Source organism: Mastomys coucha, unplaced genomic scaffold (assembly GCF_008632895.1).
Source record: "Mastomys coucha isolate ucsf_1 unplaced genomic scaffold, UCSF_Mcou_1 pScaffold21, whole genome shotgun sequence".
NCBI lineage: Eukaryota > Metazoa > Chordata > Mammalia > Rodentia > Muridae > Mastomys > Mastomys coucha.
In genome coordinates, this window is record NW_022196904.1 from 36872122 (window position 1) to 36885458 (window position 13337).

Consider the following 13337-nt stretch of genomic DNA (forward strand, 5'->3'; position numbering starts at 1 on the left):
GCCATGAAGACCCCTCCACCACCCAGTCCTGAGCCAGAGGAACAGGAGGGGAGGGGCAGGCAGGGAGTGACCAGAATAACTTAGGCTCTGGATAAATTTAGCCACAAGAAGGGGAGGGGACAGACCCCATTGGCCAGCAGTGGGAAGGGAGGTCCTGGAACCAGGGTCACAGCTCCAAAGGGGACATCCTCAGAGGGTCATCCAAGACCTAAGGAAGATAGAGAAGCAGAGAGTGGGAGCCATACCACGAAAAAGAGACACTCTGAAAATCAAAGCCAAAAAGGCAGAAGGGCCCATCAGAGGCAGCTGAAGCCAGCCTGGTCAGACGCTCAGCTGCAGAACGTCCCCATGGGCTTCCAGGGGCCATGGTTGCACACTTGTCTCCTTTGGGCCACAGTGACCATCCTGCTGGTCCCTCCAGTGGTGACCCAGGAGCTGAGAGGAGCTGGGCTGGGTCTTGGCAACTGGAACAACAATGCAGGCATCCCTGGATCCTCAGAGGACCTGTCAACTGAGTTTGGCCACCACATCCACCGGGGCTATCAAGGTGAGAAGGACAGAGGCCACAGAGATGAGGATGAAGACTCCTCCAGGGAATATGGCCACCAGGTCAGAGACCACAGGTACCCTGGCCACGAGGCTGGGGAGGAGAATGTCTCCGAAGAGGTCTTCAGAGGACACGTTAGACAGCTTCACAGGCACCGGGGACACAATGATGAAGATTTAGGGGACTCTGCCGAGAACCACTTCCCCAGACAGAGTAGCCACAGCCATGAAGATGAGGATGGCATTTTCTCTGCTGAGTATCACCGTCACATCCCCAGGCATGGCCACCATGGCCACGAAGAGGAAGAAGAAGATGATGATGATGGAGGAGAAGAGGAGGAGAGGATGCACGTGATGGAGGACTCTGATGGTAAGCACCAGGCCCATGGTCACCAGAGCCACACAAAGGAGAGAGATGAACACCATCATGCCCACAGCCAGAGGCACCAAGGCCACAGTGTTGAAGATGATGATGATGATGATGATGATGATGATGATGATGATGATGATGGTGTCTCCACCGAGCATGGACACCAAGCTCACAGACATCAGGACCGTGACGAGGAAGAGGATGGGGACTCAGGTGAAGACAGTCATGCTCACAGAGTTCAAGGCCGAGAAGATGAACGTGATGATGAAGATGGTGACTCTGGTGAATATGGACACCAGACCCAGGACCACCAAGGCCACAAAGTAGAACATGATGATGATGATGATGATGATGATGATGATGATGAAGACAACGGCGAAGACTCCACTGAGCACGGTCATCAGACTCAAGGCCACAGGAAGGATGAAGATGAGGATGAGTCAGATGAAGATGATCATCATGTCTCCAGGCATGGACACCAAGGCCATGAAGAAGAAGAAGAAGAAGAAGATGATGATGATGATGATGATGATGACGACAACGATGATGATGAGGAGGAGAATGGTGATGGTGACTCTACTGAGCATGTGCACCAAGCCCACAGACACAGAGGCCATGAGCACAAAGACAATGAGGATGACTCAGAAGAAGACTACCATCATATCCCCAGCCATGGCCACCAAAGCCACCAAAATGAGGAAGAGGAGGATGAGGCCATATCCACCGAACACTGGCACCAGTCTCCCAGACATGCTCACCATCGTCTTGGAAGTGAGAGTCAAGAAGAGGCAACAGTCAAGTACAGCCACCATGTTGCAAGCCACCAACCCCAAGGCCACAGTGCTGACAAGGAGGTGGACTCTCTAGAAGAACATATGAATGAAGTCCCTGGCCATCACCACCACAGAGTCTCCAGGAATGGCGATGAAGACATTTCTACTGAGTTTGGCCACAAAGCCCCCAGCCACAGGCTACAAGATCAAGATGAATGGGCTAGGCTGGGTCACAGAGAATCTGTTCAGGAAGGGATTGGTCATCAGCCCCTGCAGCCCACAGGGCCCCGATCTGGAGAATCAAGGAAGGAAGATGACCACAGTTCTCAAGAGGGAGATGAAGAACCAGAGCAGAGACAAGTCCATAGTGAGGAGGAGGAGGAAGAGGAGGGCCATGGCCTCTCCGTGAGCCAGGAAGATGAAGAGGAGGAAGAGAATGATAAGAAAGAGAGCAAGGTAGACAGGGCCGCAGTTTCGGCTCCACTGAGCCATCGTAGGAAGCAGGAGGAGGAGGAGGAAGAGGAGGAGGAGGAGGAAGAGATCCTGGAGGAAAACCTGCTACCTTTCACCATTATCCCAAACCCACTTGCTGGGAGGGAGGTGGCCAGAGAAGGCTCCAGTGAGGAGGAGAGCCGTGAAGTCACAGGTAAGTGACCTGGCTCCATGAGGGGGTGGGGGGTGGGGACGGAACTGGCCAGCTGGATTCACTGTTACCCTCCTGTCCCCACAGGTCAGCAGGATGCCCAGGAGTATGAGAATTACCAGCCAGGGTCCTTGTGTGGCTATTGTTCTTTCTGCAATGTAGGTCCCTAGCCCAGATCTGCCCAGCACACCCTGGGGTGCCATGGGAGGTCTGGGAACCTGGGAGTGGGATGAGCAGGCAAAAACAAATGCTTCAGAACAAGCTGGAGACCAGAAGCTGGGGGTAGGGACATTGAGGCAATAAAGTTTAAGGTCTCTAGGTGAGGGTCACAGGGTGTGTGACAGGCAGGTGTCTAAGTGATCACTCACAGATTCCACCCTCCAGTGAATAGGTCACGTGGGCTTGGGGTTGTCTTGAGATGGAAAACCAGGGTAGGTGGTATCCCCAGAGAAGAGAGGGACTCTGAGGTCAGACATGGAAGTCAACAGCTGAAGTGATCGTCTCCTGAGGGACTTGAGGCTAAGGGCTTCTCTAACCAGGCTCTTCCTATTCCCAGCGATGTACTGAATGTGAAAGCTGTCACTGTGATGAGGAGAACATGGGGGAACACTGTGACCAGTGTAAGGTGAGACCTTCTCAGAGCCCCTAAGCTCAGGTCCCAAGCTGGCTGGGACTTCTGCAGTGCCCAAGGGCATAATCCTGACCTTCCATCACTTCATGCCTCCCTCCCGTGTGACCTTCCACCTGGCCTCTCAGCCCCTGACCAGGCTCTCTCCCTGCCCTCAGCACTGCCAGTTCTGCTACCTCTGCCCGCTGGTCTGCGACACACTCTGCACTCCAGGTGAGCAGCAAAGAGGGAGAGACAGACACCCCTAGAGGGGGCAGGGCCCAACAAAGGGAATCCTAGTGGGGTTGGAGCCAACTTAAGCTGTGAACCAAGGCTGTGACCTGTGGTTAAATGGGTGCGGTAGGGGGTGTGGCCATGGCAAAGGTCATGTGGGCAGAATCTGATATCTCAGGCTAAGATTGAGGTAATGATGAAGGGTAGTCCTAGAAGTGAGTGGGTGGGACCAAAGTAAATAGACACTGAGGGGCAGGGCTGCTGGAGGATCCTAGAAGGGCTGTGATTCAGTTTGAGGCAGGAATTAGAAGGAGCTGCACACCACATTTCCGCACTTGCCCCAGGGTTCCCCCTCCACGCCCCTCCTGGAGGTCCCTCAAAGCTTTTCTCTCTCTGCTCCCTCCCAGGAAGCTACGTTGACTATTTCTCTTCCTCTCTGTATCAGTAAGTGTGTGGGACTGGGCTGGGAGATGATGCAGTTCAAGGGACCCGTTTAGAGAAGGGTTGGCCCACTGTGAGTTAAAGAGACACCCTGGACTCCGTGTTCTCTTCTATGAAGTGGTCAGACTCATGATGGCTAAGTGGCTTCTGCACCGTGGCTAACTAACCTCTGTGTTCTCCCATCCAGAGCCCTGGCTGACATGCTCGAGACTCCAGAGCCCTGACCTGGCCGCTGGCAAGAGCTGGATCTACTTCTCTGAATAAATGTGCTCCTAGAAATATCAGTGTCCAGCGTGGGGTGTGTCCTGGGGAGACAGAGGGTAGGGTCAGGCAATGGCCTCTCCTAGAGGGTCCAAGATAGGACAGCCTCCACTCCTTGATCTGGAGGTGGTTAGTTTGGGTTCTTAACATCTTAAGAACAAAAGCTGGGACTGGTGGCACACACCTTTAATCTCAGTGCAGAGGCAGAGGCAGGCGGATCTCTGTGAGTTCGAGGCTAGCCTAGTCTACACAGTGAGTTCCAGGCCAGCCAGGACTACAAAGTGAGACTCTGTCTCAAAAAAAGGCTGGTCACCACCAGAGCTTTTGAAACAGTAGGTCTTTACCCGTGATCACTGAGTAATGCCTGGAGCCAAGAGGCCGAGTCGGGGTGGGGGCTCCCCATTGTCCGTCCTCTCCCCAGCCTTATCGCCAGCGGCATAGTTGACAGAGGGATTTTCCCATGCAAACCCCGGAGCCAGAGGGGAAATGGGAACCCAGTGTTGCGTCCCTGACCCTTGGGCACAGACACCGCCATAGCACGGGGGCGGGGAGGCCCCGGGAAACACGAGACAGGGAGGAGGGTCAGGAAACCCCACTTGCAGATGACCCGAGGACTGGCGACAAGACGCAGCGGGGCAGGGCTGAGTGGCACAGGGTCGGGGGGAGGGGGCGAGGCTTGTAGCAGCGAGTCTCCCCTCCCCTCCAAGCGGACGGAGAAGGAAGACTTGGGCCCCGCAACTGGGCAATAGAAAGGGGAGGGGTGGCATCTCCCCGCATGCGGCCCGAGAGGGAAGTCCCGCCCCCTTTCCGCAGGCTCCCCTTCGAAACGGATCATCAATAAATTACAAAGTAGAGAAAAGGGAGACGGAAGTTTGGGGTGGGATTTCTTCCTGTCTTCTTCGGCTGCCCCTTTCAGTCCATTTCTTGTGGTTTGGTCCAGGCTCAGTCCATTTGGGAGGCGGGAACACGCACACCCGGCTGGCACGTATAGGTGGTGCAGTCCGCAGGGCGAGCTCCCTCACGGCGGTCTCCGGCTACACAATACTCTGGAAAGGAGGGAAAACGGCCCAGCCTTCGGAAGGGTCTTCATCGGAGTGAGAGTGAGGTCACTTGCCTTGAGGCCAGACAGTTCAGAGTGGAAACCATCTGGTACGCCATCCCGCGTTCCCGTCGCACCACCCTGAACCCTAAAAATCACCTGGCAGCGTCCTCACCTGGAGGTGCACACTAGCAGGAGTAAGTCCGGACCGAAACACCATCTGCTCGCGAACTCCCAGAAGTCTGGCCTAGAGAGAGCAACACCGCTTCAACCTGGAGCTGCCCTAGTCTCCCCCAGGGAACCCCTACTCCTTAGTACTGGTGACTGGCCACGGAATTGCTAGTCAAAAGCCCTCCACTGAGCCACACCCCCAGCTCCTCAATGTGGGATTCTAGGCGGTTCCTTCACCAGTGAGCTACCGGCCTTCTTTTTACTCTTTGAAACAATATCACTTAGCAACCCTGACTGTCTTGAACTCTTCTGTAGCCTAGGCTAGACCAGATGGAAGGTTGTCCTAATACGTGAATAAGGTCTGACTGTCACTTTTAAGAGTCCCTTACCTTCAGGCTGCAGTTTGCGGAGAGGGAGCCCCGGAGAGCCTAGGGCTCCTGCTGCAGCTGAGCGGAAGTTGGGGGGTAACATCTCGGCTGAATCGGGGGTTACACCCCGGAGGTCCTTCTCACGGAACATCTTCCTCCAGGATGGGGAGCGGCTGAAGGACTTGGCACTGTCCTAGTTGTATGATAGGAACCCAAGGTGAGGGAGGCGGGCACAAGTACCGACCCTACCCCTCTGCATTAATCATGACCCTCACTAAGCTCAGCATCCAACCACAATCTGTTGGCAATACCAAGCCCCACCCCTTTGGCCCGGATTTGTAAGTGCAACTGGGAAACTAGACCTCATCGCCACGCCCACCTCATCCAGCCTTCTGTCGGTGCCTAAGGAGATGAGGTTACTGAATTCTTTCTCCAGCAGTTGCCGAGCCTAGAAAAGGAAAGGGGAAAGAGGTCAGTTGCAGCATACAGGTGGGGGTGCCCAGCTTGTCTGAGGACCAGCCAAAGCTCACTTGTGCATTCTGTGTAGGTATCTGTAGAAGCAAGGCCAGGTCGGAGTAGTCGAAGGTTTCATCCAGAGCCAACAGTGCTCCGTGCACCCCACTCTCGGTGAGATTCGTTGCAAACTCCTTCAGGCCAAGACCAGACACCCAACCCATGACCCGTTCGTTGGACCACACCATCACATCTGGGGAAGAAAGAGACTCTTAACTGTGCATCTCTCGGTGGCCAGCCCTGCCAAATTTAGCCTAACTTCACCCTCATTTCCTTTCATAGCTAAGTCTCTATGCTGGCTCCATCCCTCATCTGCTGGTCTGCTAGGCTTATTACTCTCATTTCCCTCCCTAGGCACGCCTCATACTGTTTCTACTCATTATTTCTAGGAACAGCGCCTCCTAGAGAAGAAGTTCATATTTTCTCTTGGCCACCCCTTATTTCCGGCTCCACCCCTTGTGTGATAGCGCACCCCAGTGCCCATACCCGCCAATCTGGCACATAACTCCACACTCATTTTATTGTCTAGCCACGCCCTCATCGTGGTTCCACCCTGTTTCCAGTAGCTCTTGGTTTCTCAGGCTTCCCGCCTTCCAGTCTACCTCTCCACATGGCGCCCACAGGACCTCACCTCTAATTTGGGTCTGGCTTTCTTCCCTCCTCCGCTCCAGGTCCTTCCGGTCATAGTTGAGCCGTTTCAGGCACATAATACCATAGTGCAGACTAACCCTAAGCAGTGGGAGAAACTGAGTCACTTAGGAGCCTTCCTGTGGCCACTGTTGTTGCTCTTATAGAACTCTTTCTCCCTCCCTCCCTCCGTACCTCTCTCCCTCCCGTATGTTTGTGTGTGTTACCTATACAAGGCAAAAGTGCCTACTGTTTTCTCTCCGTGTCTCCCTCTCTCTCTCCAAGATCTTTTAATGTTTCCTGAGCTTAAACTCACTCTATAGCCCAGGCTAACCTCAAACTTGCAGTCCTCCAGCCTCCCCAGTAGCAGGTCACCAGGACCACGTCAGATATCAATTTTTCTATGAACCACCGTCTTTGGTTCAAGGTGCACCAAGCGAAAATTTAATGGAACTTCCCATTGGCCAAAGTGTCTCTAGGGGTGTGACTTCATCCCCTTGGGCTGTCCCCACTGGCCAGGTGGACCCCACCTGTGGAAGCTGTCCACCATCTTGAGTTGGCCTCGAAGTTCCTTCTTGTTCAGATGGTCCAACATCCGAGCATCAACTAGCGACTCCATGAAGTAGCTTCGGTACTGGGGCAGCCCAAGGCTGGGCAGCCAGTCGTTCCCCACCCACTCGTGGTTCATGTCGCCATATGCCAGGATCTGGGGCCATGGGCAGGTGAGGGAAGGGGTCAGGCCCGCTTGTCCCTTCCCATATGTATAGGGAAAGGATAAAGTTGAGCCCATCCCAAGTTAGTTCTTGCCCCACCACAGAACCATCTGGCCCTGCCACTGGGAACCCTGAGCCAGCTGAGGGTCTCATGTAGCCCAGGCTAGTTTCAAACTTTTGGTGAAGCTGAGGATGACCTTTAACTCTAGATTCCCCTACCTCCACCCTTTTGAATGCTGGGTTACAGATGTGTACCCCGTACTCCAGGTTGGTGCTGGAACTTAAGACTCTATTCTAGGCAAGGGCTCCACCAACCCCCAGCCCTGCAGGTCTGCATGACTCAGCCCAAACATGATTACACCCAGAAAGTCAGGGCCTTAACGTGGCTCTCCTGCCACCCACAGACATCACTGCTGCACTACACGGAAAATACTAGTGCAAGCAGTCCAATTTAGGCTATGAGACAAGCCCAAGGTCTTTTGCAGCTTTAGGCCAAGGAAACAGAGCTCAACAGGCAAGCTGGAGTAGGGCACCCTGGGTCTCTCTTCTCCAGGCCACGATGCACTGTGTTCTCCTCACCTCTCACTGGCCTGGCCCACCCTGAGGCCACCATAAGTAGCACAGCTAACCAACCCTTGTGCTGAACCCCTGAATGGTCGAGGCAGCCCTCTTCCCCATCCCCTCAATGCAAAACCTCACATCACCCGGCAGTTCCTTCCAGTCCCAACAATCCCACAGTCCCACAACCATGGGGATAGCCCGTGCACCAGGCTGGAGGTAGACACTGAGGGCTTCCACTTTGTCCCCCACCAAGCCACTATGAACACAAGAACTATGAACAGCTGAGCTACTCGCTGCAGCCTTCCCCTCCCGGGCGGGGACTTAGAATGTTCAGACGAGGGGTGGGGCGCAGAGAAACAGAAAGACCATGCAGCCAGCGTGCACAACCTGCTCATGCGCCCAGCCCGCCCTGCACCCCTACCTGCTCCCAGCTGATCTCCTTGGTCTCCTGACCCGTTAGTGGGAAGAGGGGGAGAGAAGGGGTGGGTTAAGGGGACAGGCAGAGGAGAACGGAAGGGACAGACGATGCACGGACAGACAGACTCCTCCCGGCCCCCACACCCAGTAGGAATAGTGCCATCCCCAGGGCCACCAGCAGGAGGCACTCACGGGTTTTGTAGCTGCCGTCAGAGACTCCATCTCCTCGTGTGTCATCCACACGTTTCCTGTGGGCTGAAGGGCGCAGGGAGTTAAGGAATGGGGATGACACAGAATACAGATGGTCTCCTAACCGCCCCCTCTAACTCATCCGCTTATGCTCATTCTGTCTGGGGTTTCAGAGACAACTGACAAAAGAAAGAAATGACTCTGTCTTAGGCATCGTCCATACTGAGGCATAAGAGTTGAAAAGGTCCAGCACAATGGCTCGGCAGGTAAAGGTGCTTGCCACCAAACCTGATGACCAGAGTTCTAACCCACACGGTGGAAGGAGACGACTAGCCTTCATGCATGCTCTATGGTGGGCACACGCACAAACATGCACACATAAAATGTATATATTTATAAATTTATAAATATAAATTTATTTATAAAAGTTTAATAAAAAGAAAAACTTTCGGGGCTGGAGAGATGACTCGGTGGTTAAGAACATATGTTGCACTGGGCAGTGGAGGCACAAGCCTTTAATCCCAGCACTTGGGAGGCAGAGGCAGGCAGGCCAGGCCAACCTGGTGGTCTATAGAATGGGTTCCCAGTCTACACAGAGAAACCTATTTCAGGGAAGAAAACAAAAACAAAAGCATGTGTTGCTCTTGCAGAGGATCCAGGTTTGGTTCCCAGCACACACGACAGCTCCCAGCCATCTGAAACTCCACTGCCAGTAGATCTAATGGCCTCATCTGACCTCCAGGGGCACCAAGTGTTCTCCCATTCATTCATGCAGGTAAGACATTCATACCCGTAAAATCCTAAAGTAGACTTTGGGTTCTTCTTTGGGGAAGGGGCTGGGCCATTGATGTCACCTCTCTGGTGTCAGGCACAGTGAGGACCCAGAAGGTGACAGCAGATGCGGCAAAGGGAGAGGAGTGTGCCAGCAGGAAGAAGTTTGCCACCCATGTTGGATGACCCCTGCCAACACCTGTCCTATGAGTTGTGAAAGCCTATGTAGAGTGAGACCACTTGGCTCCTGGTGAGTGCTGGGAACTGTGCCAGAGCACTCAGTGAACTCAGTAAGCCTGGGAGCCTAGCATGGTGGGGCAGGCCTTAATCCCAGCACTAGGGAAGCAGAGGAAAGACTCCAAGAGCAAGTGAAGTCAGAGCTACATAGGGAGAGGCTGTCTCAAAGTAAAGAGACCACGGATTCGCTCGGCATGTCTGGAATTCTCCAGGAGCTAGGGGCGTGCATTCACAAGGCTTAAGGTGAATCCCTAGGACACACACACACAATGACAATGACATTGTGGTCCCCATTCTCAAGGTCTGTGACAAGAGCTCACAATGGGTTCCAGGCCAGCCTGGGTGAGCCTCAAAGTAAGATCTTATTTCAATAACATTTCGGGAAAACTGCGTATGTATGGACTAGCAGATGCAATGAACGGTAATGGCAACAACGTGGGAGTCAAGGTTGTGGAGGCCCCAAGAGGAAAAGACATCTGCTGATGGCATTTCAAGGGATGACCTTTTGTCTAGTCCTTAAATTACACTCAAAAACCCAAGAGAAGAGGGCAGTGGTGCTGCACACCTTTCTCAGCACTTGGAAAGCAGAGGCAGGTGAATCTCTGTGAGTTCAAGACCAGCCTGGTCTGTAGAGCAAGTTCCAGGACAGAGAGAGAACCAAAACCAAACCAAAATAAAAGAACCCAAGAGGCAAACAGACAGATGCATGGGACCAGAGGATTTACAATAAAACTAGACATATCTATGTGGAATTCTCTCCTCTATTTTATTCAGTACCCAAGTCAAGATTGAACCTCCAGGGCTAGAGAGATGGCCCAGTTAAGCGCACTGGCTGCTGCTCTTTCAGAGGTCCTGAATTCAACTCCCAGCAACCACATGGTGGCTCACAACCATCTGTAATGGGATCCAATGCCCTCTTCTAGTGTGTCTGAAGATAGTGTCAGTGTACTCATATAAATAAATAAATAATATTAAAAAATATTGAGCCTGGCAGTGGTGACGCACACCTTTAATCCCAGCACTTGGGAAGCAGAGGCAGGCAGATTTCTGAGTTGGAGGCCAGCCTGGTCTACAGAGTGAGTTCCAGGACAGCCAGGGCTACACAGAGAAACCCTGTCTTGAAAAAAAAAAAAAAATTGAACCTCCAACCCAAACTTGCTAAGCCAGTGCTATAGCATTGAGCCCTTTTCATGTTATAAATGCTTAAAAGAACCTTTGCTTATTTTGTGTGTGTGACATGGCACTCTATGACAGTCAGGGGACAATTATAGGAGTTGATTTTCTCTTCCCCTGCCCCCCATTCAGGTTCCAGGAATTGATCTCAGGTGTCAGGCCAGCACCTTCATCCATTGAGCCATCCATCTTGCATGATCCCTCTTTTTTTTTTTTTTTTAAAGTATGAGGAAAGGTCTCACCAAATAGCCCAGTAGCCGAGACTGGTCTTCAACTTGCCATCCCATTGCCTCTGACACAGGTACCAATACTTGTCTGTGTGTTTGAAACTTCTTAAGAAAAAAACTGGCTGGCAATGGTAGTGCACACCTTTAATCCTAGCATTTGGGAGGCAGAGACAGGTGGATTTCTGAGTTCAAGGCCAGCCTGGTCTACAGAGTGAGTTCCCGGACAGCCAGGGCTACACACAAAGAAACCCTGTCTCGAAAAACCAAAAAGAAAAAAGAAAAAAGAAAGAAAGAAAGAAAGGAAAAAGAAAAGAAAAGAAAAAACTGGGGTCTAGGCATGGTGGGGCTGGCTCAAGAGACAGAGGGAGGTGGATCTCTGTGAGTTCAAGCACAGCCTGGTCCACACAGTGAACTCCAGGCCAGCCAGCCCTACATAAGTGAGATCTTGTCTCAAAAGAAATGAAAAAGAAAAATTGGTGGAATTGGACGTTCTCTTAGAAATGGTGAAAATTTCAGAAAGGGAGTCTTGGGGGAGGGGATGGGGGGTAAGAATGAATCCCTGCAAGAGATGCCCCCTGAAAAAGGAACTCATGTAACCCAGCCATGACACAGGGAGGCAGGGCTCATGGGGAATGGAGCCAGAGGACTCAGGATTGGTGGTCTGCCAGCGAGGGGCGGGGCCGGGCAGCGGGATGTGGATTGACAGGCACTCACAGTGCGTGAGGAGGCAGGAGCCGAGGGTGATGTGAGTGACACCATCTCCTGAATGGCGAGGCGCAGCTTGAGCCTGTGCAGTGGATTGCTGATGCCGATTTCCCGCTGGATCTCCGTGTCTGACAGGTTGGCCATGATGGCTCCGCTCTTGACATTGGCCCGGCAGGCGGCCACGTACCACGCAGGCATGCCCACCCAGAGCTGAGGTCACGGGAAGGCACGAACGTGGAGGAGTCCCGGGAGAGAGAGACAGATGGAGAAAGTTCTCAGGCAAAGAAACAGATGCGGCAAGACAGAGGCACGTGGGAGAAGATGAGGGATGAGTACGGACAGGACAGATGGAAAGACAGACAAGAGTCAGTAGAGACGGGGAGAGACCAGAAGAGACAGATGGGATGGGCACGGGTGGGAGGAAGAGGAAGTGGTTTCCCTCGGAGCCTTGGGTCCTAATCTCCCCAGCCACCCCACTTCTAGACTTGTGTTAGGGAGAGCCAACCAGCTGTCTGAGAGCTGAGGATAAAAACATGGCTTGTGACTCAGGTTTGTAATCCCAGCATTCAAGAGGCTGACGTAAGAAAGAGGATTGCCATGAGTTTGAGGCTAGCCTGGGCTACAGAGTGAGACCCTGAGTTAATTACAAAACCAAAACTTCAGTGGGGGGTTGGATTAATAACTCTCCAGTAAGGTCATTTCAATGTTGGAATACCTCCAGCCAGGAGACCACGGTGGGGCCATCCCAGGCAGCAAAAGGCAGGCCCTGGCGACAGGCCTCTTCCAGAAGTTCGTGCCTAGCAGAGAAGGCAGACAGGAGCTGGGAACCCTTCCCATGGGCTTCACATGGGTGCACACCATCAAAGCATCTTTGAAGAGTGCAGTAAGGTGTGATGCTCTGTAAACCCACCTTCCCCACCCAGACAGGAAAGCAATAAAAAAAAAGGTGTTCCAGATTCCCTGGAAAGCAAAGGGTCACAGGTCATGGCCGGCCACCGAGAGTCTCACCCCAAACTCTGTGAGCACTCACTTCCTCTTGTTCCTCCTGTCCTTGTCTCCTGGACCAGTCAGCTTGGCTAGCCCCAGAGGGTCAGTGGCCAGTGTCTCATCAGAAGGTGTCCCAGCTGGTGGCAAAGAAGCATCAAAGTTAGGGAAGTCTTAGGTCAGGACCTGCAGCAGCTCACACCTGACATTCCCTCGCACTGGAGAGGCAGAGGTAGCAGGAACACTGCCAGGCCAGGTTGAAGCCGTTCTGTGCTACAAAGCAAATACCAGGCCAGCCAGATTTACGCAGCAAGGCCAAAACACGGGGCCTGCTGCGCTGCTGCACACCTCTGATCCCAGATCCTGTAAGTCAAAGAGAGAAGGAGCCTGGTGGGCTTGAGGCTAGCCTGGTCTACAAAGAGAACCCCAGGACAGCCAGAGCTACATAAGCAAAATGGAAGGAAAAAACGGACTTCGTGATGTTGTCCTCAGACCTCTGTATGTATGCATTGAGAACGCACAGAGAATTATGATGCATAATTTTAATTTTAATAAAACCAGCAACAGGGAATACAGCCTAATGGTAGAATGCTTGCTGAACATGCAGGAAGCCCTAGGTTAAGTTTTGAGCTCCACGAGAAAGAAAAAAAAAGAATTACCTAATGAAGACAGAAATCAATTTCTAGCAAATGAGAAGGTAGGAGGAGAGGAAGGCAGAGAGGGAGGAGGGAAGGGAGGAGGAGAGGAAGGCAGAGAGGGAGGAGGGA

General features: G+C 52.8%; 2 protein-coding genes across 5 annotated transcripts in view; one reads left to right on the forward strand and one right to left on the reverse strand.

Annotated features, from left to right (window-relative positions):
- Positions 1-85: 85 nt before the first annotated feature.
- On the forward strand, positions 86-3896 carry Hrc (histidine rich calcium binding protein). Of its 2 annotated transcripts, XM_031386594.1 has the most exons (6): positions 87-2335; positions 2420-2490; positions 2889-2957; positions 3119-3173; positions 3581-3617; positions 3802-3895. In XM_031386594.1, the coding sequence occupies exons 1-6, from the start codon at positions 349-351 to the stop codon at positions 3836-3838; spliced, it is 2256 nt and encodes a 751-aa protein (XP_031242454.1). In that variant the 5' UTR covers positions 87-348; the 3' UTR covers positions 3839-3895. The 2 variants fall into 2 exon arrangements, with proteins under 2 accessions (XP_031242453.1, XP_031242454.1); XM_031386593.1 differs by lacking the exon at positions 3581-3617 and having other exon boundaries at positions 86-2335; positions 3802-3896.
- Positions 3897-4195: 299 nt separating this feature from the next.
- The window catches only part of Ppfia3 (PTPRF interacting protein alpha 3), a 29237-nt gene continuing 20095 nt past the window's right edge, over positions 4196-13337 (reverse strand). For 2 of the 3 annotated variants that reach the window (XM_031386590.1, XM_031386591.1), the window contains exons 19-30: positions 12617-12710; positions 12302-12383; positions 11596-11796; positions 8477-8539; positions 8289-8315; positions 7124-7299; positions 6598-6695; positions 5984-6159; positions 5833-5901; positions 5475-5646; positions 5090-5161; positions 4196-4921 (exon numbers count right to left, since the gene is read on the reverse strand). In XM_031386590.1, coding sequence (XP_031242450.1) covers positions 5103-5161; positions 5475-5646; positions 5833-5901; positions 5984-6159; positions 6598-6695; positions 7124-7299; positions 8289-8315; positions 8477-8539; positions 11596-11796; positions 12302-12383; positions 12617-12710 — 1217 coding nt within the window. In that variant the 3' untranslated portion in view covers positions 4196-4921; positions 5090-5102. The remainder of the gene's footprint in view (positions 4922-5089; positions 5162-5474; positions 5647-5832; positions 5902-5983; positions 6160-6597; positions 6696-7123; positions 7300-8288; positions 8316-8476; positions 8540-11595; positions 11797-12301; positions 12384-12616; positions 12711-13337) is intronic. The other variant, XM_031386592.1, reaches the window with a different exon arrangement.